Genomic DNA, 23,051 nt, shown 5'->3' with positions numbered 1-23,051 from the left:
GACTGCCCTGTTCACGCGCGCGCGAGACGTGCAGACAGGGTTGCCAGGTGAGAGCGAATGGCGCGGTTCACGCCTCGCACAACAGAGAGACCGAGATGCGCTCTGCATGGGACATAAAAGAGAGCGAGTACTTGGGCGAGTAGGCCGTGCGGTCGACGCTGCCGCGCGCGGCTTTGCGCGCGAGGCGGCGCAGCTTGAGAACGGCGGTGGGCGAGAAGCCGCCGCCGAACGTCTCGTGGAGCAGCAGGTTGAAGTTGTTGCGCTTGACAAAGATCGCGTCGTGGTAGAAACCGCGATGCGCCCTGACGTAGCCATGGCCGGTCTTGTGGGAGAAGGGTTGGCCGGGTTGCCCGCGCGCCTTGCAGCCCATGTTCAGGCGGCGGGCCTTCTCAATACCAAACAACTCTATCTCTAACTCTCTGAGCAACAACGAACAAGATAACGGAAAGAATTTCACAACAACAACTCCATGCACCACAAACACAACTCTCTCTCTCTCCCAAACACAACTCTGGGCACGGGACTGGCGCGCGGTGGGAGAGAGAGATAAATAACAAACACATTGCAAAAATCTCTCTCTAAGTCTAACACAGGTATCTCGCGTCACGCGTCACTCACGCGAAAAACAAAACTCTCTCTCTCTCTCTCTCTCTCTCTCTCACTCACTCACGCGTGACAGTGAGGCCTGGAGCCCTCGAGCTGGAGCCGTGGAGCCTCGAGCCTGGAGCATTGTGAGGAGCCCTCTGCTCTGAAGCACACACATATGACCCCCCCCCGCCCTAACAACTCTAACCACTAACGTGTTTGTTTTTCACTTGATTGAGGAGAGATTTGCGCCGGGTATTGTGGAGCAGGACGCTACGGGCTGAACTGCCGGAAAACCGATAGCGTGTACTCGAGTGTACGCCGCCGAATGCGCCGCCCTTTCTCGCTTCAAAAAACCCGTCAGAAAACGTTAGAAAAACGGCGCGCGGGGGCGGCGGGTGTGCGGCGAGTGTGCGGGATGTCTGTGGGCCCGAGAGCGATATGCCATGTCCGCCTTGCGTTTGTTTCATAACATCGAAGGCTAAAATCAAAAAAAAACAGAGCGTTATAAAGGAGCTTGGGGAACGCGGCCAACCCTTCCGGCCAACCCTTCCACTCCATCATGCTGAGATCGAGGAGGCTGGCTGCCATCGCCGCTCGTCGTGCGGGTGCTGCGCGGCGCGGCAATAGCACCGTCAGCGCCCTCGACCAGCTGCACGAGGAGAACATGGCTCTGCGGCGGGAGAACGAGCAGCTCCGCCAGGAGACGAGCCACTTTGCGGGCGCGCAGAGCGCATACACGCCGGCCCTCCACTTCTGGGACCCGCAGGTGGAGAGCCCGCCGCTCCCGATGCCGTGCTTCCGCGTGATGGACGACCTCGGCTGCGTCGTCGAGGGCGCCGAGCAGCACGTTCCCTCGCTCAGCAGAGAGGAGGCGCTCGCGATGATGACCACGATGGTGCACGTGTCCGAGTTCGACAAGATCTACAACGACGCGCAGCGGCAGGGGCGCATCTCCTTCTACATGACCTCCCGCGGCGAGGAGGCGGCGAGCGTGGGCTCCGCCGCGGCGCTGCAGCCGAGCGACATGGTGCTGCCTCAGTACCGCGAGCTCGGCGTCTTCTTCTGGCGGGGCATGACGATGGCGGAGATCGCGAACCAGCTCTGCGCCAACGCGCTCGACCGCGCGCACGGCCGGCAGCTGCCGCTCCACACCGGCAGCGCCGAGCGCAACATCATCTACGTCAAGTCCACGCTCGGCACGCAGTGCCCGCACGCGGCTGGCGTCGCGTACAGCCTCAAGCAGGGCGGCGGCGAGCGGGTCGCGATCTGCTACCTCGGCGAGGGGACGTCGTCGGAGGGCGACTTCCCCTCCGGCCTGAACATCGCCGCCGTCCACGGCTGCCCCGTCGTCTTCTTCTGCCGCAACAACGGCTACGCCATCTCCACCTCCTCGAGCGACCAGTATGCCGGCGACGGTGTCGCGCCGCGCGGGCCGGCATACGGCCTGCCGACGATCCGGATCGACGGCAACGACCTGCTCGCCGTGGTCGCCGCGACGCAGCGCGCGCGGGCCATCGCCATCGAGCAGCGGCGGCCGGTCCTCGTCGAGGCCATGACGTACCGCATCGGCGCCCACTCGACGTCGGACGACGACTCGGCGTACCGCAACCCGCACGCGCCTGAGCAGGGGTGGGACTCGGAGCGCGCGTACTGGGAGGCGCGCTCGCCGATCATCCGGTTCGGGCGGTACCTCCAGTCCCTCGGCTGGTGGTCGCCCCAGATGGAGGAGGACCTCCGCAAGGCGACCCGCAAGCAGGTGATCAAGTCGCTAAACGACGCGTCGGCCGCGCCAAAGCCGAACAACGCGTACCTCTTCTCCGACGTGTACGACGAGCCGTCGTGGCTGCAGCGGGACCAGGAGGCGGCCCTCAACGCGCACCTCGACAAGTACCCGGAGCACTACCCCGCGGTGGTGCGCTGAGGCTGCTCGGGACTCTGTGAGAGAGAGGCTGTGCGAGAGGGCTCCCAGGATGTGATGCGCCGGCGTGAGTGAGAACGCCGTCGGTGGTGCAGCATGAGGGCTCTTGGCCGCTGGCGGTCCGCGCCGCGAGTTCCCGAGAGCCATGCGCGGGGATGCGCTCAGCCGTGTCGGGAGAGAGTCTGCAGAGAGCAGAGAGCTCGCGACCTCTCTGTCTCTTTACTAACGACGTTTGAGAGTAACAGGCGCACTTATATATATATACCTAGAACACTGCCGTAGCCCCCACGAGCTACGCTACGTATATCGCTCGCGCTGTGTGCGCGAGGGCGAGCTCTCCGACGCTCTCCTCTGCGGTGGTCGCTGCATTGCTTTCTCGTAGCCCTCTCTCTGAGCTTCTCTGTAGGAAGTCCGCAAGAATTTTACAATGGTGTTAGTGTCAGCGCGCACTAGTCCCGTGCCCAGTGTCGTTTGCTCTCTAATGGTGTACCTGTGTTAGTGCCGTGCAAGTCCCGTCGTAAAATTCTGTCCCGACGGCGTCTAGAAGCACGGCAGTCGTACCCGGGTACTGCACCAAAGAGCGCTGAAAACACACGCGCGGCTTGGCATGCCGCCGGGCTATGGCTTGACGAGCAACGGCCGCTACCACGGGCCACGTCCTCCCCCCGGCCCGCCGCCCGGCCCGCCGCAGCGGGCGCCAATGCCGCCTTCCGGCCCTCCGCCCGGGTACCCGCGGATGGGGTACGGCCCGCGGCTGTCGCCTGGCATGCCGCCGGGCTACCCTCCCCACATCCCTCCGCCCCGCCACCACAGCATGGCTGGCCAGCCGCCCGACTACCCGTGCCACCACCCCAGCGGCTACGATGACCGTCGGTCCAGAAGCGAGCGCGAGCGCGACTATTACAATGAGCGCGATCAGCCACCCTCGTCTAGCCGCACTGCTGCCGGTGGTCAGCTCAACGCTAAGAAGCTCAGCAGCCACATCTCGAATGCTGGCAGCGCTGACGCACTGCTCACGCTCTTTGCTGCCCACGCGTCGAGCTTGAACCACATCCACGCTGCAAACCTGTGGAACAAACTGGGCAAGCAGCGCGTCGAGCGGCGGCACGAGGAGCAGCTTGAGCGGCTGTTGCAGCGCACGCTCGACCTCGTCTCGTCGTGCAATGCGCGAGCACTAGCAAATATCGCTCACGGTGCGGCCAAGTGCCGGCTGCCAGTGAGTGAGGTGCGCTCGCTCTACGCGGCGGTGGCGGAGGCGGCGGTGCGCGGCGGGCTGGCGGGCTTTACGCCTCAGAACCTGGCCAACACGGTGTGGGCGTATTCGACGGCGGGCGTGGCTGCGGAGGCGCTGTATGCGGCGGTGGCGGAGGCGGCGGTGCGCAGCGGGCTGGCTGGCTTCAACCCTCAGGAGCTGTCCAACACGGTGTGGGCGTATGCGACGGCTGGCGTAGCTGCAGACGCGCTGTACGGGGCGGTGGCGGAGGCAGCGGTGCGCGGCGGGCTGGCTGGCTTCAAGCCGCAGGACCTGGCTAACACGGTGTGGGCGTATGCGACGGCGGGCGTGGCTGCGGAGGCGCTGTACGCGGCGGTGGCGGAGGCGGCGGCGCGGAGCAGGCTGGCTGGCTTCAACCCTCAGAACCTGGCCAACACGGTGTGGGCGTATGCGACGGCGGGCGTGGCTGCAGAGGCGCTCTTTGCGGCGGTGGCGGAGGCGGCGGTGCGCGGCGGGCTGGCGGGCTTCACCCCTCAGGGGCTGGCCAACACGGTGTGGGGGTTTGCGACGGCAGACCATTATCACCAGGCGCTGCTTGCCGACTGCTCGCGCGTAATCAGCGACTCGCTCGCGCGGGATCCGTCAACGTGGAGCGTCGGGAACCGCGTTCAGCTTCACCAGTGGCAGCTCTGGCTTTCTCTGGAGCGAGGAGCAGACGGGCAGCAGCACCTCCTCCCCGCCTCTGAGCGCCAGCGTTGCTGCGACGCTATGGTGGCGACCATAGCTCGGACGTCAGGCTTGCAGCGCTCGGTTGCAGCTGTCCTCGCCGCCGTGTGGGGCCCGGGCTTTGAGGAGGAGCATCTCGAACCGCGCACCGGCTACTCTCTCGACCTGGCGTTTCCCTCATCACGCATCGCGATTGAGGTGGACGGCCCCTTTCATTTCCTGCTGCCCGACGGCCGGGGCGTGCGCAAACCCAACGGGCCGACGCTGCTCAAGCGGCGCCTCCTCGCGGCGGCTGGCTGGCGGGTGATCAGCGTTCCATTCTACGAGTTGGGACGGCTTCGCGACGGCCAATGAGAGGCAAACCTACCTACAGGGGCTGTTGGGCTAGTTGACAGGCGCACACAAAGCACTGGCTCTCGCCGAAGGCTCTCACACATTGCCACCGATCACACCGCCGCCACCGTGCCCTCCACAGATGCCCCGAGATGAAAGTCGCGCTGCTGCTCCTGACCGCGTGCGCGATGTTCGCTCGCGCGGATCGCGACCGTCTGCTCTCCCCTTGCTGCCGCTCCTCCGCCGCCGGACCGCCCTCTCCACCACCCTCGCCCAGGGATCTACAATGCTGTCTTAAGGTCCGACAGCGTTCGGCACCGGGCACCGCACAGTATGTCTGTGCTAATTATTGAGAAAGTGCCTGTTACGAAAAAGGGCAGGGACTCGGGGCCTCCGATCCTGAGACGTTATCATGGACGTCATGATCTCAACGTACGCGCGCGGAGACCCGCGGGCCGCGGCGCGGACCCGGCGACCGCCAAAATCGCCCGCTCCGCACCGCCATGCCATACACCGCCCGGCTCTCTCTCTCTCGCGCGTGCCCCGCATTCGAGCGCGGGCGGCCCACCGCCTTCCGTCTCCGGCTCATGCCACCCCGTCCCCGGTCTCCACAGACTCCACCTCGAACAGTGTCGGCTGCAGCGCCCTCAGCCGCGCGTAGTCGGCCTCGACTTGCGCGGCGTCCGCGTGGAGGAGCACGGCCAAGCCGGCGCATGTGTCGAGGTCGACAGTCCGCTTGACCCGGTCGCCTGGATCGGTGGCCTCGGTCTCGAACCGCACCAGCGAGGGCAGCTCGGCCAACTCTTCGGCGTGCCTGCGGACGGGAAGTGGTGGACGGGTGTTGGGGGAAAGGGTGGCGGGTGGTGTGTGACGGGGACCCATCGCCTCAGCGCGCGGAGCTCTCCCTCGACGCTCGAGACGAGCTTGACGAGCCTGTGAGACACGGACCGGCGGTTGGAGGGTTGCTGATGTCTGGAGTGAGAGCGGCACAAGCTTCCACAAGCTTCTCACCGGCCGGCGCCACCTAGCGCCGGAGGCGGCGTCGCTGGCAACGCCTCCCAGCGGCGGCGGTCGGTGAAGGCGTCCAGAGTTGCCTCGTAGGCGTTGTATCCGAGGCATGCGTCTGCGAGCAGCTTGAAGTCGACCCCGTTCCACCGGCCGACGTTCGCCTCGACCAGCACCGGCCCGGACGCGGGCCGCTTGATCTCCAGGTGGGCGGGGCCCCATCTCACGCCTAGCGCGTCGAGGACACGCCGCGCGTACTCCATCAGCGCCTCGTCGTCGGCGTCGTTTGCCGGCCGCAGTTCGTCGCACAGGTTGACAAAGGGCGCGCCGTTCAAGCTCGCCTTGGAGTAGCGCCAGAGGGCGACCACCTTGTGCTCCCCGTCCCGGCTCACGCTGTCGACCACCCACTCCCGCCCTCGAAGCTCCTCCTGCAGCAGCACGGAGGGCGAGCCGGCCTCGTCGTCGCCCCGGAGCAGCGCGACGGGAGCGGCGAGTAGCGCCCGACACTGCCGCCCCGCCGTAGCCACACTGTCCGCAAGGCTGACCCTGATCGAGGCTTGCCCTCGTCGGGGCTTGCACACGACCCCGCGCTCCAATGGCGCCGCAAGCAGCTCTCGCACGAACGGCTCTCCCTCCTCCTCCCAACGCGAGACGACACGCTGCTGTGCGGCACGTAGCCCCGCCGCTCGCAGCGCCTCGTGCATGAGGTACTTGTCGCGTCGAGCGACGTTGATACCATTGGAGCAACGAGGCGTTAATGCCGCTGCCAGCCGCTCTGCGGTGGCGAGGCCGTCGTCGCTGCCACAGCACACGGCGACGATGCGCCCGCGCCGTCCTGTTAATGTTTCCGCCCATGTGCACTCCTCGCCAGCAGCTGGAGCGGCAAGCACGCCCTCGACCTCTCCGCTGAATCGCGACGCAAACGGAGGCGAAAACACCTCCACAACGTGGAAATGACGTGCCGCACACGTCTCGAGCACACGGCCGCGCTCGTAGCCTGTAGGATCGACGTAGAGGATGATCGCTCGACTGAGGCCGAGGAGGCGAAAGAGTGGGTTCATCAGGTGCTCGTGACGACGCCGCAGGGCGCTCTCGACGGTGGACGTGCTCAAGCGTGCCCGCGCTTGGCGTGACGGGCTAGTGCGGGCCGAACAGGTGCCAGAGGCGACCCGTGAACAGAGAGGTGTGATGAGGCGCGGCGTCGGCCGTCGCCGACCTCTCTAGGTTAGCGTCGAGGACGCTGGCGTGGCTGCGCAACGCTCTCGATCCTCATCGCGCATTGCCCTAGCGCTTGGCGTGACGGGCTAGTGCGCTGAACAGGCGCCAGAGGCGACCTGTGAACAGAGAGGTGTGAAGAGGCGCGGCGTCGGCCGTCGCCGATCTCTCTAGATTAGCGCGTCGAGGACGCTGGCGTGGCTGCGCAACGCTCTCGATCCTCATCGCGCATTGCCCTAGCGCTTGGCGTGACGGGCTAGTGCGCTGAACAGGCGCCAGAGGCGACCTGTGATGCTGTGAACAGAGAGGTGTGAAGAGGCGCGGCGTCGGCCGTCGCCGACCTCTTTAGATTAGCGCGCCATCGACAGCTCTGAACTGCGCCTCACCACTGACCGGGAAGGCCATAGTGGGCCAGCACCGGTCACACATTGTGGCAGCAGTCAGCAGTTGTCTGATAGCTAGAGCAGCAGCGTCAGGGTCGCAGGGTCGGATCATGTCAAGCCTCTCGCCCGGCCGGCCGCGTGCAGACGTCGGCCTGTCTGCTGTCTGGAGTGATCTGTCGGCGGTCAGTACGACCAATCAGGTCGGAGTTTTCTCATGGTTGGAGGGTCTATCTGCATGTACTGTTGTACTCCTCGAGATCCTTCCGAATCTGCCCTCTAATCAACCGTAATCATTCGGGAAGTCGGTACTAACGGAGACTAACGGAGCCGGACCGTTTCCGCACTGCTGCGCGGCGCACGGTGCCTCCGGGGGCCCCCGCCTCCCCCCACCGAGGCTCAAGCGGCGCCTCCTCGCGGCGGCTGGCTGGAGGGTGATCAGCGTTCCATTCTACGAGTGGGACGGCTTAACGATCAATGAGCAGCAAGCCTACCTGGAGAAGGCAGTCGCTTTGCCCCTGTTGGTGTAGGGTGTAGCACTGTCGTGTCGCTCCACAAAGCACACTGTGACTGTGTATAGTCCCTATTATAGTGTCTAGTGTGTATAGTGAGTGTCAAGAGGCACAAGGGATAACGTGTGTATGACTCTCAGAAACTGCTCATGACGCGGCTCCGTCGTCTCACATCAATATTCCCTCTAAGTTAGTACGGTACATAAAAGAACAAACCGAGCGTGCGTTGAAGCTATATGCAAACCGCGCTTCGGCCCGCGGCATCGTGCTCAACGTCGTCTCACTCCGACGACTCTGCGCCACTGCCCATGACTGGCGGCTCCTTCCCGTCGCCCGCCTTGTCGCTGGAGAAGAAGCGCAGCAGCGCTGCCGCCGCCTTCTCGGCGTTGGCGCCCGCCACCTCTGCAACCTCCTCAAGGTCAACCTACTCGCGGAAGCGGCTGCGTCAGAGGGTGCATATGCCTTGGGGGGGGGGGCACGGCCGGCTCCACTCGACCGGCGCGGCGGGGAAAGGGCGGCCGGCGCCGCCTTGCTTGAGCTTGGCCAGACGCCTACACTCGCACGAGCCAGCGTCGCGGGGGGGGCTGGGGGGTGGGCGGGTGCGAGGGGCGCCCTCTGCTCTCAGGGAGCGCACCTCTGCCGTAGCGCCACGTACCGCTTGCGCAGCGCGGCCTCCTCCTCGGCCAAGCCACGCCGCGTGGCCGACAGCGAGCTCAGCGCCTGCGCCTCGGACTCGATGGCGGTGCGCTTGCGGTCGAGCGCGGCCGTGGCCTCGCCCCGCACCTCCGCAGCCTGCGAGGCGGGGAGGCGGTCGTTCGAGGCGGTCGTGGTGGCGTGCGGCGTGCGGCGTGAGTGTGCGTTTCGTGGGTCTGTGGTGGTGGTGGTGGTGGGTGGGTGGGTCGGGGCTTACAAGGCTGGTTGGGGTCGGGTGCGTATCACCTGAGACGCGGCCGCCTTGAGTCGGCGGACCTCCACGGCATTCGAGTCGACGGCGCCGTCCCACTGACTCTGCATCTCCTCCATGGCGGCGAGGGCAGACTCGAGCTGCAGCTTCATCTCCTCCGACGCGCGCCGCTGCTCCACGGCCAGCTGCTCCAGCGAGCGCTGCGCGCTCTCGCGCCGCGCCGCCGCCGCCTCCATCGCCGTGCGGACCGTCTCCGAAAAGTCGCCCAGCGCCTCGATGCGGTCGTCCATGTCGGCGACCGACGCGGCGAGCTGCCGCCCGGTATCTTCGATCCGCTCGTCCAACACCGCCGCCATGCGCGCGCTCGCGCCCCCGCCCGCGTCCTCGCCTTGCCCGGCGGCGGCAGACGCGTCGGGCTCGGGCGAGTCCTCCGGGAAGAGAGAGGCCGCCTACGCGACAACAAGAGCAGCCGCGCCTTCGCCCCCCCCCCCCCCCCCCGTGGCGTGAGGCGGTGGGAGCGGAGGGCGCGGTGAGCTCGCCGTCGCGCCATTCTCGAAGAGCTCGACCGCGGCGAGGGCCTCTTCGAGCGCGGAAGTGGCGTGCGCGCGCCTGGCCTCGAGCGCCGGGGCCTCCGTTTTGAGGGTCTCAATCTCTTTTCGCAGCGCCTTGGCCAGCTCCTCGCTGTCGGCAGCCTCTTGCGTCGCGGCAGCGGACTCCTCGGCGACTACGTTGCGCTCCTTGCGCACGCGGGCGAGCTCGAGGCGCGCGATGCGAAGGGCCTCGCGCTCCGACTGAGGGAGGGAGGAGAGGTGTGAAGGGTCGTGAGGTGCGAGAGAAGAGGGGGCGTGAGGTGCGAGGGAAGAGGGAGCGTGAGGTGCGAGGGAAGAGGGGGCGTGAGGTGCGAGGGAAGAGAGGGCGCGAGCTAGCTCTGAGGGAGGACGTGCGCTGCAGGCGCGGGCCTCGTAGGCGGCCAGCCGCGATGTCAGCGCGGCGCTCTCCTCCTCTAGCTCGGACGACATCGCCTCGCGCCGCTCCTGCAGCGCAGCCAGGCTCTCCGCCGCCTCAGCCGCCTCGGAGCGCGCAAGCTCGAGCCGCTCCGGCAGCGGCTCGAGCGCGGCGGCCGTCTCCTGCAGCGACAACGCTGTCCGCGTGAGGACGCTCTCGCTGCAGGCTACAGGGTGCTGCCGCCACGCGCCTCCTTCTCCCGCGCCAGCTTGGCCAGCTCCGCGTCGCTCGCCGCGAGGGCGGCGCTCGTAGACTGCAGCTCTGCCGACAGCTCCGCCACGCGACTGCGCGCCTCCTCGAGCGCGGCGCACCGAGAGCGGTGCTCGGAGGTTGCATCGGTGAGCTCAGCGGTGAGGCCCTCCTTTCTCGCCAGCAGGTCCGCCTGCTCGTCCGTGAAGATCGCGATCGCTGGCCGCAGCTCGGCCAGCTCCGCCTCGAGCGTCTCCGCCGAGTCGCGCAGCGAGGCAATCTCTCCGGGGAGTGAGACGAGCGTCCGCTCGGAGCTCTCCTTGGCTCGCTCCAGGGCGGCACACTCCTCGCGCAGAGGGCCCGCCTCCGCCTCTGCCGCCGCGACCGCCTCCTTTGCGGTGGCCAGGCTCACTGCAAGCGCATCGCGGCGGTCCAGGTGCTCGAGGGCCATGCGGCCGCGTTTGTCCAAGTCGGCCACCTCGTCGGCAAATCCTTTGTCATTGGCCGACACTTGAGCGATCAGCAGATCTATCAACTGTCGCTGCTGCGTCTCGAGTGGCGTGCTCGGCTTTGTGAGAGCTTGGACTTCGGACACCGCTGCTGCAAATTCCTGTCGGGCTTTGCGGGCGACCGACGGTGCACGTTCGTTGAGGACCATCGACATGGGTGGGCTCCGGATGCGCGACGGCTGGAGGCCAGTGGTGGAAGCGCACAGGATCGAGCTGAGCAACATGTGCATCAGCAGCGGCATTATGAAGAGCCTAAGAAGAAAAATCCCGAACCTGTTCCCACCCACCTGCCTTTGCGGAGCAGGACGCCGTGGTCGAGTGGTGGAAGCGCACAGGAGGATCGAGCTGAGCATCATGCTGGTGTGCATCAACAGCGCCGCTATGGATGATTTTTCACAAAGAGAATTTTCACAAACATAACAACCAAACATACAAAACACAAATCTCTCTCTGGAACGCCGAGATCAGTTCAAACGGGCCGAGTCCCGACCGAGACAAAGCACAGCCCTCAGTCAGCGCAGCGCGAGCAACAAGAGCGTAGAGCGAGCGCAGCGCGAGCGAGAGCGAGCAGCGCGAAGGCGACGCCAGGTTGTTGTTTTCTTTTGCTGTGCCTTTTCCGAAAAGCCTTTTGTGGTGCTAGTCTGCTAAATAACTAAATAAAACGGACACACCAAACAAGGAGCGGAGGCGGTGTCGCGCTGCATGGGCCAGCAGGTGGGAGCGCGGGCGGGCGGGCGGGCGGATCCACTTTGAATCTTTGTATTCGCCACACGCCTTCCTACCGGTATAAATACCGGAAGGTATTCTTTTGCTTTGAGGCAGTGGAGCTCAAATTCTTTTGCTTTTTGCCGGCACTGAGAAGCTCAAATTCTAAAGAAAGAAAGAAAGAAAAGCAGCTCAAATTCTTTTGAGCGAGGAGTTGGGTCGTAAAATTCTTTTGACGCGCTGGCTCGACCGAGCAATCTCAGCGCTGGTGCGGGAAGCTACTGATCCAGGCAGCTGCAGAGCGCCCGCAAGACTGAGCTCCCGACCGGTGATCGAGTGGACAAGTAGAGATGGCCGCGAGACGCGGGCCGCCGAGGTCGACAGTGCTCCTTCTCGCCGTTCTCATCGGGTTGTGTTTCGTCTTTCTCTTCAGCCTGGAGCGGCACATGCGGCGACCAGCCGCTGCTCTTCGTAAGGCAACGGAAGAGGAGTTGGCTGCGCAGTCACGGCGGCAGCGAGAGGTGGCGCTGCCACGGCAAACAGAGCCCGCAGCAGGCACGACGATAGCGTGTCCGCTGTACTCTGGACCGGGCTTCGGCAAGGCGGGCGCCAAGTACACCGAGTTGCATGCCATAAACTTGCACTCGCCGTATCAGGGCCTGCCGGAACCACCAACCGCGACGCTGCAGCAGTTCTCCCTGCGGCGACTGCGGCTGCTCGCGGGCAGTGCACAGTGGGCCTCGATGCAGGTCAACCTGAATTACCTCCTCTCCATCGACCCCGACACCCTGCTGTGGGCGTGGAGGCGCAATGCGGGCGAGCATCCGAAGGGCAGACCCGCCGGCGGCTGGGAGGCGCCGCACATGGAGCTGCGGGGCCACTTCCTCGGCCACTATCTGTCTGCGTGCGCAATGACCTGGGCTTCAACAAACCACTCCGTTCTCGATGGTCGGATGCGGTACGTCGTCTCCGCCATGGCCGAAGTCGCTGCGCGCCTGGGCGGGGGCTACCTCTCTGCCTTTCCAGAGTCGCTGCTCGATCGGTTCGAGCGCATCGAGCCCGTCTGGGCGCCCTACTACACGCTTCACAAGGTGTTGCAGGGGCTGCTCGACCAGTACACGATCGCCGGCTCCTCTCTCGCGCTGCAGCTCGCCATCGGCCTCGCGGCGTACGTGGGCGGCCGCCTAGAGCGAGTGCTATCCACCTCGGGGCTGACCCACCACTGGGCGACTTTGAATATGGAGTACGGCGGGATGAATGACGTGCTATGGCAGCTGGCGGCCATCACCGGCCGGCCCGAGCACCGTCGGTGGGCCTCTCTATTCGACAAGCCTTGCTTCCTTTCGCCACAAGCAACCCACGAGGATCGACTGTCAAAAATGCACGCGAACACGCACGTGCCCATCGCCATCGGGGCGCTGCATCGGCATGAGGTGACTGGTGAGCCCGTCTTCCGCCTCCTCGCTGAGAACTTTCTCGACCTCCTCAACACGACGCGCACGTTTGCGACCGGCGGCTCCTCCCACCACGAAAATTGGGGCTCGCCCAACAAGCTGGGCCACCTGCTCGGCCCGCCGCCATTCGGAACGGTGCACCAGGAGTCGTGCGTGACGCACAATACGTTGCGGCTCGCCATCGACCTCTTCCGGTCAACGCGGCAGCCGCAGTACGCAGACTTCATCGAGCGGCTGCAGCTGAATGGCGTGCTCGGCACTCAGCGTGGCACGCAGCCAGGGCAGATGCTCTATTTCTACCCCCTCGGCACAGGGGTCAGCAAGAAGGAGGCGGGCATCAACCTCGGCACTAGCGGCTGGTCCCACCCCACCCAGTACTTCAGCTGCTGCATGGGGACCGGCATCGAGGCCCATGCAAAGTTACAGGAGGCAACCTTCTTCTTCGCCCCTCCTGTCACCGCCGCCGCCGCCGCCGCCTCTGGCGGCCCAGGGTCGCCCGCCGATCTCTGGCTGGTCTCGCTCGTCCCAACCGAGCTGGTCTGGCCGGAACAGCGCGTCCGTGCGACTCTCACCGCCAACGGGGCGCTCGATGTGCCGAGCGGCACTCCGTGCAACGCAACCCTCACCCTCACGCCCCTCCAACTCGCGTCTCCTGAGCGACACGGCGCATCGGACGCCGCTGGGCTGCCGTCCTCCCTGCGGCTGAAGCTCCGCATACCGCGATGGGCACGCGCTGCGGCCGCCGCTGCCGCCTTGCGTGACGGTGGCGGCGACGGAGGGCTTCGTGGCTCGGTGAGTGGCGCGGTGGCGGCGGGCAGTACCGATCTCAATGTGGACTTTTGGAGCTTCGAGCTGACGCCGCCTGTGCGGACTGGCGAGGAGGTGAGCGTACGTCTCTCTCTGCCCGCCGCGCTGCACGTTGAGCCGCTCAAGGACCCACGCTGCCAGTACAAGGAGATGACAGCGCTGCTGTACGGCCCGCTCGTGCTCGCCGGCCTGACGACGTCTGGGCAGTCCGAGTTGCACGGACGGTGGCGCACGTCTACCTTTTCGCGCGCCCGTCGGCGCGCCCCTCACCGTCGCATGCTCCGGGGCGTAGGCGCGAGCGCCTCGACGACGCGATTGTGCCCGTCCCCGCGGACGCGCGCGGCCAGCTCATCAGCTTGCGGGCCGCCGAGAGCGGCGAATTCCTCTCTGTGCTTGGGCAGAGCGCAGTCGAGCTGCGAAGGCTCACCGAGCCTGGCTTCTCGAATCGGCGGCGCGGAGGCTCCGATGCCGCAAACGCCGCGACTTTTCGCGCTGTGCCACGAGCCAACGGAGAGGTAGCGCTCGAGGCGTTTGCGCTCCCAGGCCGATTTGTCGCCCCGTCTGCGGCCGGTGCCCTCAGGCTTGAGGTGCCAAGGCGCGGCTCATCGCCTCATGGCTGGCGGTTGCACGCGCTGGCCGGCAGCAGGTTGCGGTTGGAGCCGGCGGGGTGGCCCGGGTGGTTCATTGGAGCGGTGTCTGGGCCGGCCGGCGCGAATAGCGCGCCCCGGGCTGCGGAGCGTTTGGCGCTCGTCAACGGCACGGCGCAAGCGCTCGAGCTCGAGAAGAGGCCGAGCGCGGCGGAGTACCCGCCGTGCTCCTTCTGGGCGCGCGGCGCGCGCGGGCAGGGCGTGCTCATGTGGCCGCTCAACGAGATGGTCGACGAGACCTACACGGTGTACTGGCGCTTCTGCGGGGTGGACGGCTGTCCAAAGATCGAGGCTTGCCGCACGATCCCGGCCCAGTTTTGTGCGCGCGCCTCACTAACCGCCGCGTGTACAGGTGCCACGCAAATGGGTGCGAGGGGACGGCTACCTTCCGGCGGACTTTGAGCTGTACTCCAAGGAGACCACGCTCACGGAGGCGAAGCGCATCTGCTCCGCCGACAGTCGCTGCACGTCGCTAACGGTCAACTGTGGGACTGCGGACTGTGGCTGGTCCGAGCCTGCACGGTTTATCTTCAAGACCTTCTCGGACCCACGCACCGTGCTGCAGCCGCGGTCGGCAGACTCGGGACACTTTTGGCACTCGTTCTGGAGCGAGGAGGACGACACGCCACGTGCTGGGCCTGGCGCGGGGTGCGCCATCGCCAGCGCGAGCGACGGGCACATGGACCTGTCCAACTACACGCAGGGCAACCCGTTCGAGGCCCGGTAACACACGTGCGTCGTGCGACATTTTCTAGAAAAATTTTAGAGAAAGCTCCTGGGTGCGGTTGGTGCATGGTGGAATGGTGGGTCAAAGATTTTTTTGTGGCCAGTCCCCAAACCTCTCGAAAATAAAGAAAGACAACCGCAACCCAAACGAGGGATGGGGGAGGAGACAGGGTCCCCACGCCGTGGGGCTCCTGTCCTTTAGATTTGGAGTCGCGCGGGTCGCCCCTCTAGCTAGCTTGCCCCACCAGTGCAGGGTCTGTTGTGGGGCGACGACTAGCCTAGGTCTCGTCCTCCCTGATTGCTGCTTTCTCCTGCGGAGGGGGGGGGGGGGGGGCTCATTCTGCGTGTGGCCCGCGCCGCCGCCGCGCGCCGGCTCGAACGTCGAAGGCGGCTAGACCGTGTACAGCGAGGTTGGTCTCAGCAGGGCTTGGTTTCCCCCAAAATCCAAAGAGTTTGTCTCATTACATCGAAGGCTAGCTCAAAAAAAGTTATTGCTGGGGAGAGAGCCGCATCGCGGCAGGAAATGACACACGGCTCCCCTTGCTCTCGCCCTCCCCCCCTCTGAGCCGCCCTCTCGCCGCGCGCCCCCACCGCGGGGGGAGTTTAAGGTGCGGTTGCATCGATCGCTGACTACACATATGAGCCGTCGGCTCTGTAGTACCCCCCCCCCCCACCACCACCACCATGCGTTTTCGCCTGCCTTCGTTCCTTTGTTGTGATCTGTGATCTGTGAGGGTCCGCCCGCAGGCGCATTTTGTATACCGAGGCGGTGCCCGGTGCCGAGCGCAGGCCGGAGCCCACAGGTCGGACCTTAGGACAGCATTGTAGATCCCTGGGCGAGGGTGGTGGGTTCCTTTGTTGTGACAAGGGGGCGAGGGGTGGCCCGACGAGCCGATCTCATATCGGTGGCTGGGCCACGGTTATGAGTTTCATGAATGGCGGCGGCGACGCTCACTGGGCTGCCCCGAGGCTCCCGGTGCCATCATCGTCTACGGCCGCACTCGCGCGCACTCGCACATGCCTGTAGCCGGCACCAACTTGCTTCGTAGATGCGCGTCTCTCACGGCCGGGCCGCGGGACGGGGAGGGAGGGGCGTCGATCCGTAAATCCGTAAATCCGTACATTTGTAACCAAAAAACACCAGAGACTCCCCCACCGCACCACCGCACCCAGCTACGTGCCGCCTGTGCCACTTTGCTGATCGCCGTCCCTGTCTGCGCTCGCGCTACTCTGAGGAACCATCTGGCCTGCTCCCTATTCCCCAGGCAGGCGCCGCTGAGCACGTGCGCCATTGTCGCTCTAGGTGGGTTCTCATCTTCCTCGGTCCATTGCTGCGCGGCTTTTCGGAGATAGCCGCGCAGCGGCTATGTAGGTTATCCTTCAACGTGAGGAGAGGGGGACAGCAAGGATAACAAAACGTGCGATCCAACGAAAGCACGCGTCGCCGTCGGCTCGCAGCTTCGGGCTGCTTGCTCAACCCCATCGTCCGAGTCGTGCGCAATCTCGCGTGATGACATCTCGCCCTGATCCCACGCCAGTGGGACAGGCGCATCATATCGTCGGCGATGGGCCTTTCGAGCCGACGTTCCGCCGCAACCAAACGTTCCGTCACAATGCCGCCGCATGCCGCCGCAATGTCGATTGCAATGCAGGCAGCTCAGGAACCGTACTGGTGCGGCATGGAAGAGGCCGGCCCACATGGGCAGACCTCCACTGGGGCCACGTGCAAGACAGTATGCAACGTGACGCCCAGAGAGACAGCTCCCCAACCCGCCGCCGCCAAGGCATTGGGCCTGAGGTGGAGCTGTCCGAGGACGGATGACCGAGTCCTCCAGAGGCAAGCCAGAGGCATGCCAATAGCAAACCAAAGGTAAGCTGCTGGCGTCCACAGTTGGCGACCTCAGTGTCGACCACAAGGGGCGAGATCACGACGTGGCGTCCCGACACAAGGGTGCCGACCGGGCGAGAACGCCAGGCGAGCCCCACAGTGGCGTCCATGGTGTGAGGCCAAGGCCGCGCCATGGCGTCCACACAGTCGGGCGTCCACAATGTGTGACGACCCCATCGTGGCGAACACAAAGAGGCGACCGCTGTGGCGACCAGCGGTACGCCAAAGGGTGCTAGAGGCGTGTCTGGGTAAGCCGAGGCTTGACAGCCACCTTCGAGGCCTCGTGGCCACCTGTGAGGCTTGTGAGCCATCTCGAGCGAGCCTACATGGGCGGTGGGCGCGAGGAGGCAATGGACCTCTGACGCATCACAGAGCTCGAGATGACAAGCGTCGACCGAGCTGAGTGTGGTGAAGCTGCTGCCGCCGCTGCCGGCGTTGTAACCCACGGCGTACAGGAGGCCGTTGTGCGACGCGAGCCCGAGCCCGTCGCGGCCGGTGAGGCTTTTGCCGATGGTCGTCACACACTGGAGCTTCTGGGTGCCGTTCCACACGCTGAACTTCTACCTGGTTCCTTTCCGTCACCGCGTGCTGCCTGCACAAGTCGCGCTCTTCGGTTGGAGCGCCTTTCTCTCCCACACGGGCGCGAGGAGGAGTCCAGCGCAGGACTGCACAACGCGGAGAGCTGCCACAGAGAGGACCCTCGCGACCAGACCGTAACAGATTAGAGCATTGAAGACGAGTAGTGAGTGTGTGAGTGTTGTATGCCAGCTCAATGAAAGCGCCTTGCTGGTTTGAACTCGTCTACACTCCTGGCAGACTTCTACGTTACAAAATGTCGTTGTGGAGTCCGGTCGCTCCCTAGCTTCTACACCATTGGCTTCGTCGCCACCACGGTGGTCGTCTGTCCGATCTTCGCGCGGAGCGCCTCGCGCTCGGCCTGCCACGCGGCTGCCTCGCCAGCGTCGATCTTCGCGCGTAGCATTGCGAGCCCCGTCTTCAGCTCGTCTTCGGTGGCGAGGCTCCAGGTGCTATCGGCGTTACGGAACGCCTGGTTGAACGGCCCCTCTATGTCCAGGTACTTGTCGAGGCGCACAAGCGGCTCTGGTGGGATCGCGCTCGAGAAGTCGCCAAAGCCGGCGCTGCGGCAGATCGACTCGAACTTCGGCAGTGGCGCGAAGTGCTTCGACAGGGTCAGCGCGGCATCCGGCACGACGGGTGCCCACCAGAAGCCGTCAAGGTGCTGCTCGGGTGTCTGCGTCTGCACGACCCACGCTCCACCGGGGCGCAGGCAGCGAAAGACCTCCTGAGCGGCGAGGGCGACGTTGGAAAATTCCTGGCCGCCGCCCTTCTCCAGGTGATGGAGCACTTGCGTAGTGATGATGACGTCGAAGGACGCGGCCGCATAGGGCATCGACGTGATGGATCCCTGCTGAATGTCCGCGGACGGCAGCTTCGCGACCGCCTTGCCAATCATGCCTTCGTTGAATTCGAGCCCGGCAATGGAGCCCACGTCGTCCTTGACCGCGTCGAGGTAGTTTCCCGAGCCGCATCCGGCATCGAGGAGATCGAGCTTCTTCGTTGGCTTGGACAGCCGCTCGGCAACGGTGCCGAAAGCATCGCGGAACAAGTCGAGGCTGATCGGCTTGCGGAACGAGTCGTACGTCTGCGACGTGACGCTGTCTGCAACGAGAGAGAAGGCATCCCTGTTAGTGCAGATGCAGGGAGCATCAGGGCGCGGGACGGGTGGGAGGGCTCACAGTTCTCGTAAGAAGAGCCAGTCATGGCATCGTGATTGAGCGCCGCGGCAGAGAAGTCGCGTAGCACGCGGTGCGTCGCGAGGGCGCGCCGCACAGGCGCCATGCGCGGAGCGAGCCGAGGCATCGGAGACATGATCGCAGCCAATTTGCGGCCACCGATCATGGAGGGAGTCAGAGGCCAACTTCAGAATCGTGCTTTTTAATCATACTAGCTGCGGGGCTCGCTAAACGCTCGCCGAGCTCCATGCTGTGCAACACCACCTCCTCACTAATCGTCAGGGGCGCGGAGAGCGCAGTGCACTGCGGTGAGGCTGCGCAGCGGGGGCTCGCCCCCTGCACCGCGCTCAGCGGCACAGGGGAGGGCGGTCGGTGGCGGCGGCGGCGAGGCGCGAGGCGGTGGCGGCGGTGGTGCGGGCGGCGGGATGACAGGGGAGGCGGCGGGATTGACAGGGGAGGCGGCGGCCACGAGCGGAGCGGCGCAAGAAGGGGGGGGGGCGGCGGCGAGGCGCCGGTGAGCGAGGCGCCCGCGCCATCAGAGGGACGCGCCGCTGCGAGATGGAGGGCGGCGGTGACGGAGGCGAGGCGCGAGGCGGCGGCGGCGGCGGCGGCGGCGGCGGCGGTGGCGAACGGCGGCACCGAGTCTCGGTGAGCGGCGGCGGGAGGAGGAGCAGCGGCGGCGCTCGCTCGCTGTTGACGGGAGCGCTTTTGAGCCTGGGAGCCCATGCCACTGCGACCGGCGTGCCCGGGAACGGAGATCGCGCGCGCGCCGCCACTCACGACGCGCGCGCGATCTTCGGTCTGGCGGCAGCGATCACCTTGCTGCCTGGCGCGAACGGTGTGGTGCGGTGCTGTGCACCTAGAGTGCCGGTGTGGCTAACCCTAAATCACCATAATGCTACGGTGCTGGAGGGTGCGGGCCTGCGGCCCGCACCCGCGGTGCTCGGGCATTAAGAAAGCGACACGGATCGCTCGTCCGCCGCTCATTTCTTAGCACTTCTTCCGGCCTCTGGCGCCGGCGGTGCTAATTTCTTAATCCGTGGTGGGACCTGACCCGTCACCAAAATCAGTCGACAGTGGATTTGCGCGAACCACGAGAGGTATGGGTCCCGATCTTGGACGGCCCGATGCCTGACACCTCATTTTTCCTTGGAAAGAGTGCGTCTGAGAGCTTCCAACGACCCAATTTCTTCGCTGCGCGGCCAAGGCTGGTGCGCAATTGCCGGTGAGCCGCAGTGTCATCACTGTGCCCAGATCCGTCATGTCCACCACCACGACAGCCTCCGGCCGGCGCGCCAGAGCGGCACGCCCAGCGACGGCCGACGCGTCCGGACGCGCGCGGTGCCGCGGCACGCGGCCACTGCCGCCGGCTCGCCAGCAGCGGCGGCTACGCGCAAGGAAAGTGAGAGTCAAGAGTTTTTTTGGCAAGTTGGCGCCGTCTTGGCTAAGGTACAGAAACGCTTCTACGGCTCGAGCGTGGGAACCACTGCAAAGCATGCACATCTCTTCTTTAGCCGAGAGTCACGCCCGCGCGGTCCTCGAGCAGCTGCGCGATCTGCGTGTAGTCCGCATCGGGGCCGAAGGCGGCCTCCGCCTCGCCAAGGAGGTCGACGACGCGCGGGATGAGGGTGGCGCTCGGCGTCTGGCTCGCGACGAGGCCCCCCGCGATCTTGCAGTCCTTGCGCATCAGCCCGAGGGCGAACCCGTACGCAAACTTGCGCGAGAGCACATTGTCGGGCAGCCGCGTCGTCTGCAGCGACATGCCCGAGCCGCCGTTGATCGCCTCGAGCGCGGTTGACGGCTGGACGCCGTACTTCTTGAGGGCGAGCATGCCCTCGGTCGCCAGCAGCAGATGCGCCGAGTTCAGCACGTTGTTGATCGACTTGGTCGCATCGCCCGCGCCGACAGGGCCGCAGTGCACCACCTTCTTTGACCAGGCTTCGATGAAGACGGATGCATCGGCCACGTCGGCCGGAGAGCCGCCCACCATCGAGGTGACACTGCCCGCGGCCGCCCCCTTCGGTCCGCCGCTGACTGGTGCATCAACAAAACGGATACCCCGGGTGGCGAGCTGCGCCGCGAGCGCACTGGTCTGCTCGGGGTCGCCCGACGTGCAGTCTATCACCAGCGACCCCGGCTGCAGCGGCACCTGGTTGAGCACCTCTTTCACATGTGCCGTCGTTGGCAGGCAGAGGCAGACGACGCTCGCGGCTTGGAGCTCGTCCAGCGTGGACGCTGCGACGGTGCCATGCGCCTCTGCGTGCTGCAGCGCCTTCTCGGCCGTGCGGTTCCACACGAGAGCAGGCCGGCCGCTTTGCGCCAGAGAGAGGGTGTGCAGGTGCCGCGCCAGGTGCGCGCCCATCGCACCAAGACCTACAAAGGCCACCTGCTTTTCGGAGGAGGCCATCGCCGACGGAGTGTGCTAACGCTCGTCGTCGAGCGCGTCGTCGGCTTGGATCGTTGTCGGCTCCGCTCGTCGTCGAGCTCGTCGCCGGCTTCGGGTCGCGCAAGAGTTGAGCGCCGTGTTGGCAGCCAGTGCGGGCTGAGGGCCAAAAGTAAAACGCTCAACGCCGCTCTCGTCTCTCAGAGAGGCGTTATATCTCAGTAACCCCGCTCGCAGGTACTAGAGCAGCATTCGTCAAGCTCAAACCCCACTCTACACAACACAGAGCAGCGTTTGCCTAACAAGACTCCGCTCTGCAACCTTCAGAGCGGACTCTTGCTCAGAAAAACACCGACCAAACACGTTCGAGCGGAGTCAAGTCAGTGCAACACCGCTCAACATAGCGGGAGCGGTCAATTTCCGCGGAGAGGCTGCTTTCGCCTCCCTCAGTCGCGCTCTCCTTCGCTCCTCCTCTTCAGAGCGGGACTTTGCTGAGTGAACACCGCTCTAGCTAGTAAGAGCAGCGATTGCTTTAAGCTGACACCGCTCTAAATGGCGTGAGCGGCGTATCACTAAACGCGACGCCGCTCTGACTACTCGGAGCAGTGACGACCCACCCACACGCGCTCAACCCCAGGGGCGGGGCTCGCCACGCCGCGCCGCGCGCCACGAGCGATCGTGGATCCGCCGTCGGCGTCAGGTGGCATCGCCGTCCCGGCGTCCCAGAGCAGCGTCTATTCAGGGCGACGCCGCTCACGTCATTTAGAGCGGTGTCAGCTTAAAGCAATCGCTGCTCTGACCAGCTAGAGCGGTGTTCACTCAGCAAAGTCCCGCTCTGAAGAGGAGGGGCGGAGGAGAGCGCGACTGAGGGAGGCGAAAGCAGCCTCTCCGCGGAAATTGACCGCTCCCGCTATGTTGAGCGGTGTTGCACTGACTTGACTCCGCTCGAACGTGCTCGGTCGGTGTTTTTCTGAGCAAGAGTCCGCTCTGAAGGTTGCAGAGCGGAGTCTTGTTAGGCAAACGCTGCTCTGTGTTGTGCAGAGTGGGGTTTGAGCTTGACGAACGCTGCTCTAGTACCTGCGAGCGGGGTTACTGAGATATAACGCCTCTCTGAGAGCCGAGAGCGGCGTTGAGCGTTTTACTTTTGGCCCTCAGCCGCCAGTGCGCGACCGCCCGAAGGCGTGGGGCTGGGTGGGGGTGCTGGGCCAAGGAAGAAGCAACCGTAAAGACACAAGTCTCCAACTTCACCGTGCTTTTGCTCAAAACGAGGCAGGGCGTGCACATAATACCGCCTCGGTGCCACCTCCGCCTGCACAGCGCATTCTGCATTACAGTACAGCGCCTGCGTAGTTTTTTTTCAAACACAAAAAATCTAGTTTTCCTTAGGTGAGTTTAACAGAGTTGTTTGGTATTGCTAAAAATCTCTCTCTGAGTTTACTGACTGACCGGCAAGATGTAGTCCACTGCGCTCGCAATCGGGATGTCCGGAACCGCCTCGCCGAGGCGCACAATAGTCCTCAGTCTGTCTGGCGAAGGCCAATTCTGTCATCCTGGAAAGCCCAGAGCGGGACGTCAAGCAAGAGGCCATTTCGGCCGAAAAGCAGCACTGTTTTGGGCGGTACTCACTGCGGTACCTCGAGGCGCTACCTTTATTTGTTTAGGGGGTGAGAAGCTATGCAAGACGGAGAGTACAGCCTTTTCTAGGTCTGGCTGGATACGCCTCTCCCGCGCCGGCCCTCACTCTTGCGCGAGCGCAGTGCTCACGGTGATTGATGCATCCCCCCGCGGCGAACAAACATTGACCTCCTGGCCAGTTCTGCACAATGACTCAGCTCGCTGTTCCGATTCGGTCTCATGGGTTGCATAATAAATCTAGGCCAGAAATCAGAGAAAAAGGACGGGAGTTAAATTGCGGGAAAGACATACCTGTTTAAAACGGAGGGAAGCGTGCAGAGCTGCAGAGAGTACGAGTTAGAAACGGGAAGCAATTGCGTGAAGGGGGGGGGGGGGGAGGGGGGTCTTGATTGAGAATTTTACAATGATTGAGAAATCTGAAGCCATCGCTCAGCCTCAGTCAGTCAGTCTTACACACCTCCAAGCATGGAGGACGGGCCCACACGCACACACACGCTGCACGAGCAGGATCGTTTTGGAAGGACGATCAGGGGCACAGCCACAGGTGGGGCTCTG

At 64.8% G+C, this 23,051-nt stretch overlaps 7 protein-coding genes across 7 annotated transcripts; 3 read left to right on the top strand and 4 right to left on the bottom strand.

Annotated features, from left to right (window-relative positions):
* Positions 1–1,476: 1,476 nt before the first annotated feature.
* EMIHUDRAFT_443540 (hypothetical protein) lies at positions 1,477–2,765 on the top strand. The gene has a single exon (XM_005778305.1). It carries the CDS (start codon positions 1,481–1,483, stop codon positions 2,507–2,509), a length of 1,029 nt encoding a protein of 342 aa, XP_005778362.1. The 5' UTR covers positions 1,477–1,480; the 3' UTR covers positions 2,510–2,765.
* Positions 2,766–3,320: 555 nt separating this feature from the next.
* On the top strand, positions 3,321–4,799 carry EMIHUDRAFT_237345 (hypothetical protein; the record flags this gene model as incomplete). Its single annotated transcript, XM_005778304.1, has 2 exons — positions 3,321–3,664; positions 4,340–4,799. The coding sequence occupies 2 exons, from the start codon at positions 3,321–3,323 to the stop codon at positions 4,797–4,799; spliced, it is 804 nt and encodes a 267-aa protein (XP_005778361.1).
* A 564-nt stretch (positions 4,800–5,363) lies between these two features.
* On the bottom strand, positions 5,364–6,844 carry EMIHUDRAFT_237344 (hypothetical protein; the record flags this gene model as incomplete). Its single annotated transcript, XM_005778303.1, has 2 exons — positions 5,364–5,592; positions 5,790–6,844. 2 exons carry the CDS (start codon positions 6,842–6,844, stop codon positions 5,364–5,366), a joined length of 1,284 nt encoding a protein of 427 aa, XP_005778360.1.
* Positions 6,845–8,170: 1,326 nt separating this feature from the next.
* On the bottom strand, positions 8,171–10,853 carry EMIHUDRAFT_237343 (hypothetical protein; the record flags this gene model as incomplete). The annotated part of the gene is made up of 8 exons (XM_005778302.1): positions 8,171–8,314; positions 8,387–8,441; positions 8,525–8,682; positions 8,860–9,243; positions 9,361–9,518; positions 9,735–9,935; positions 9,986–10,749; positions 10,831–10,853. 8 exons carry the CDS (start codon positions 10,851–10,853, stop codon positions 8,171–8,173), a joined length of 1,887 nt encoding a protein of 628 aa, XP_005778359.1.
* Positions 10,854–11,440: 587 nt separating this feature from the next.
* On the top strand, positions 11,441–14,837 carry EMIHUDRAFT_469098 (hypothetical protein; the record flags this gene model as incomplete). Its single annotated transcript, XM_005778301.1, has 3 exons — positions 11,441–13,687; positions 13,756–14,377; positions 14,463–14,837. The coding sequence occupies exons 1-3, from the start codon at positions 11,553–11,555 to the stop codon at positions 14,835–14,837; spliced, it is 3,132 nt and encodes a 1,043-aa protein (XP_005778358.1). The 5' UTR covers positions 11,441–11,552.
* Positions 14,838–17,589: 2,752 nt separating this feature from the next.
* Positions 17,590–18,644, bottom strand: EMIHUDRAFT_115340 (hypothetical protein; the record flags this gene model as incomplete). The annotated part of the gene is made up of 2 exons (XM_005778300.1): positions 17,590–18,404; positions 18,482–18,644. The coding sequence occupies 2 exons, from the start codon at positions 18,642–18,644 to the stop codon at positions 17,590–17,592; spliced, it is 978 nt and encodes a 325-aa protein (XP_005778357.1).
* Positions 18,645–19,901: 1,257 nt separating this feature from the next.
* On the bottom strand, positions 19,902–20,553 carry EMIHUDRAFT_367197 (hypothetical protein). Its single transcript, XM_005778299.1, has one exon. The coding sequence runs from the start codon at positions 20,466–20,468 to the stop codon at positions 19,989–19,991; it is 480 nt and encodes a 159-aa protein (XP_005778356.1). The 5' UTR covers positions 20,469–20,553; the 3' UTR covers positions 19,902–19,988.
* Between the last annotated feature and the right edge of the window lie 2,498 nt (positions 20,554–23,051).

This window comes from Emiliania huxleyi (genome assembly GCF_000372725.1).
Source record: "Emiliania huxleyi CCMP1516 unplaced genomic scaffold EMIHUscaffold_248, whole genome shotgun sequence".
NCBI lineage: Eukaryota > Haptophyta > Isochrysidales > Noelaerhabdaceae > Emiliania > Emiliania huxleyi.
The sequence above is the reverse complement of the archived record's forward strand: the minus strand, read 5'-3'. Positions and strand labels throughout refer to the sequence as shown.

Bases quoted from the DNA above. Each gene is read 5' to 3' on its own strand.
- EMIHUDRAFT_443540 (XM_005778305.1), top strand. From the start codon at position 1,481: ATGGTGCACGTGTCCGAGTTCGACAAGATCTACAACGACGCGCAGCGG.
- EMIHUDRAFT_367197 (XM_005778299.1), bottom strand. From the start codon at position 20,468: ATGGTGGGCGGCTCTCCGGCCGACGTGGCCGATGCATCCGTCTTCATC.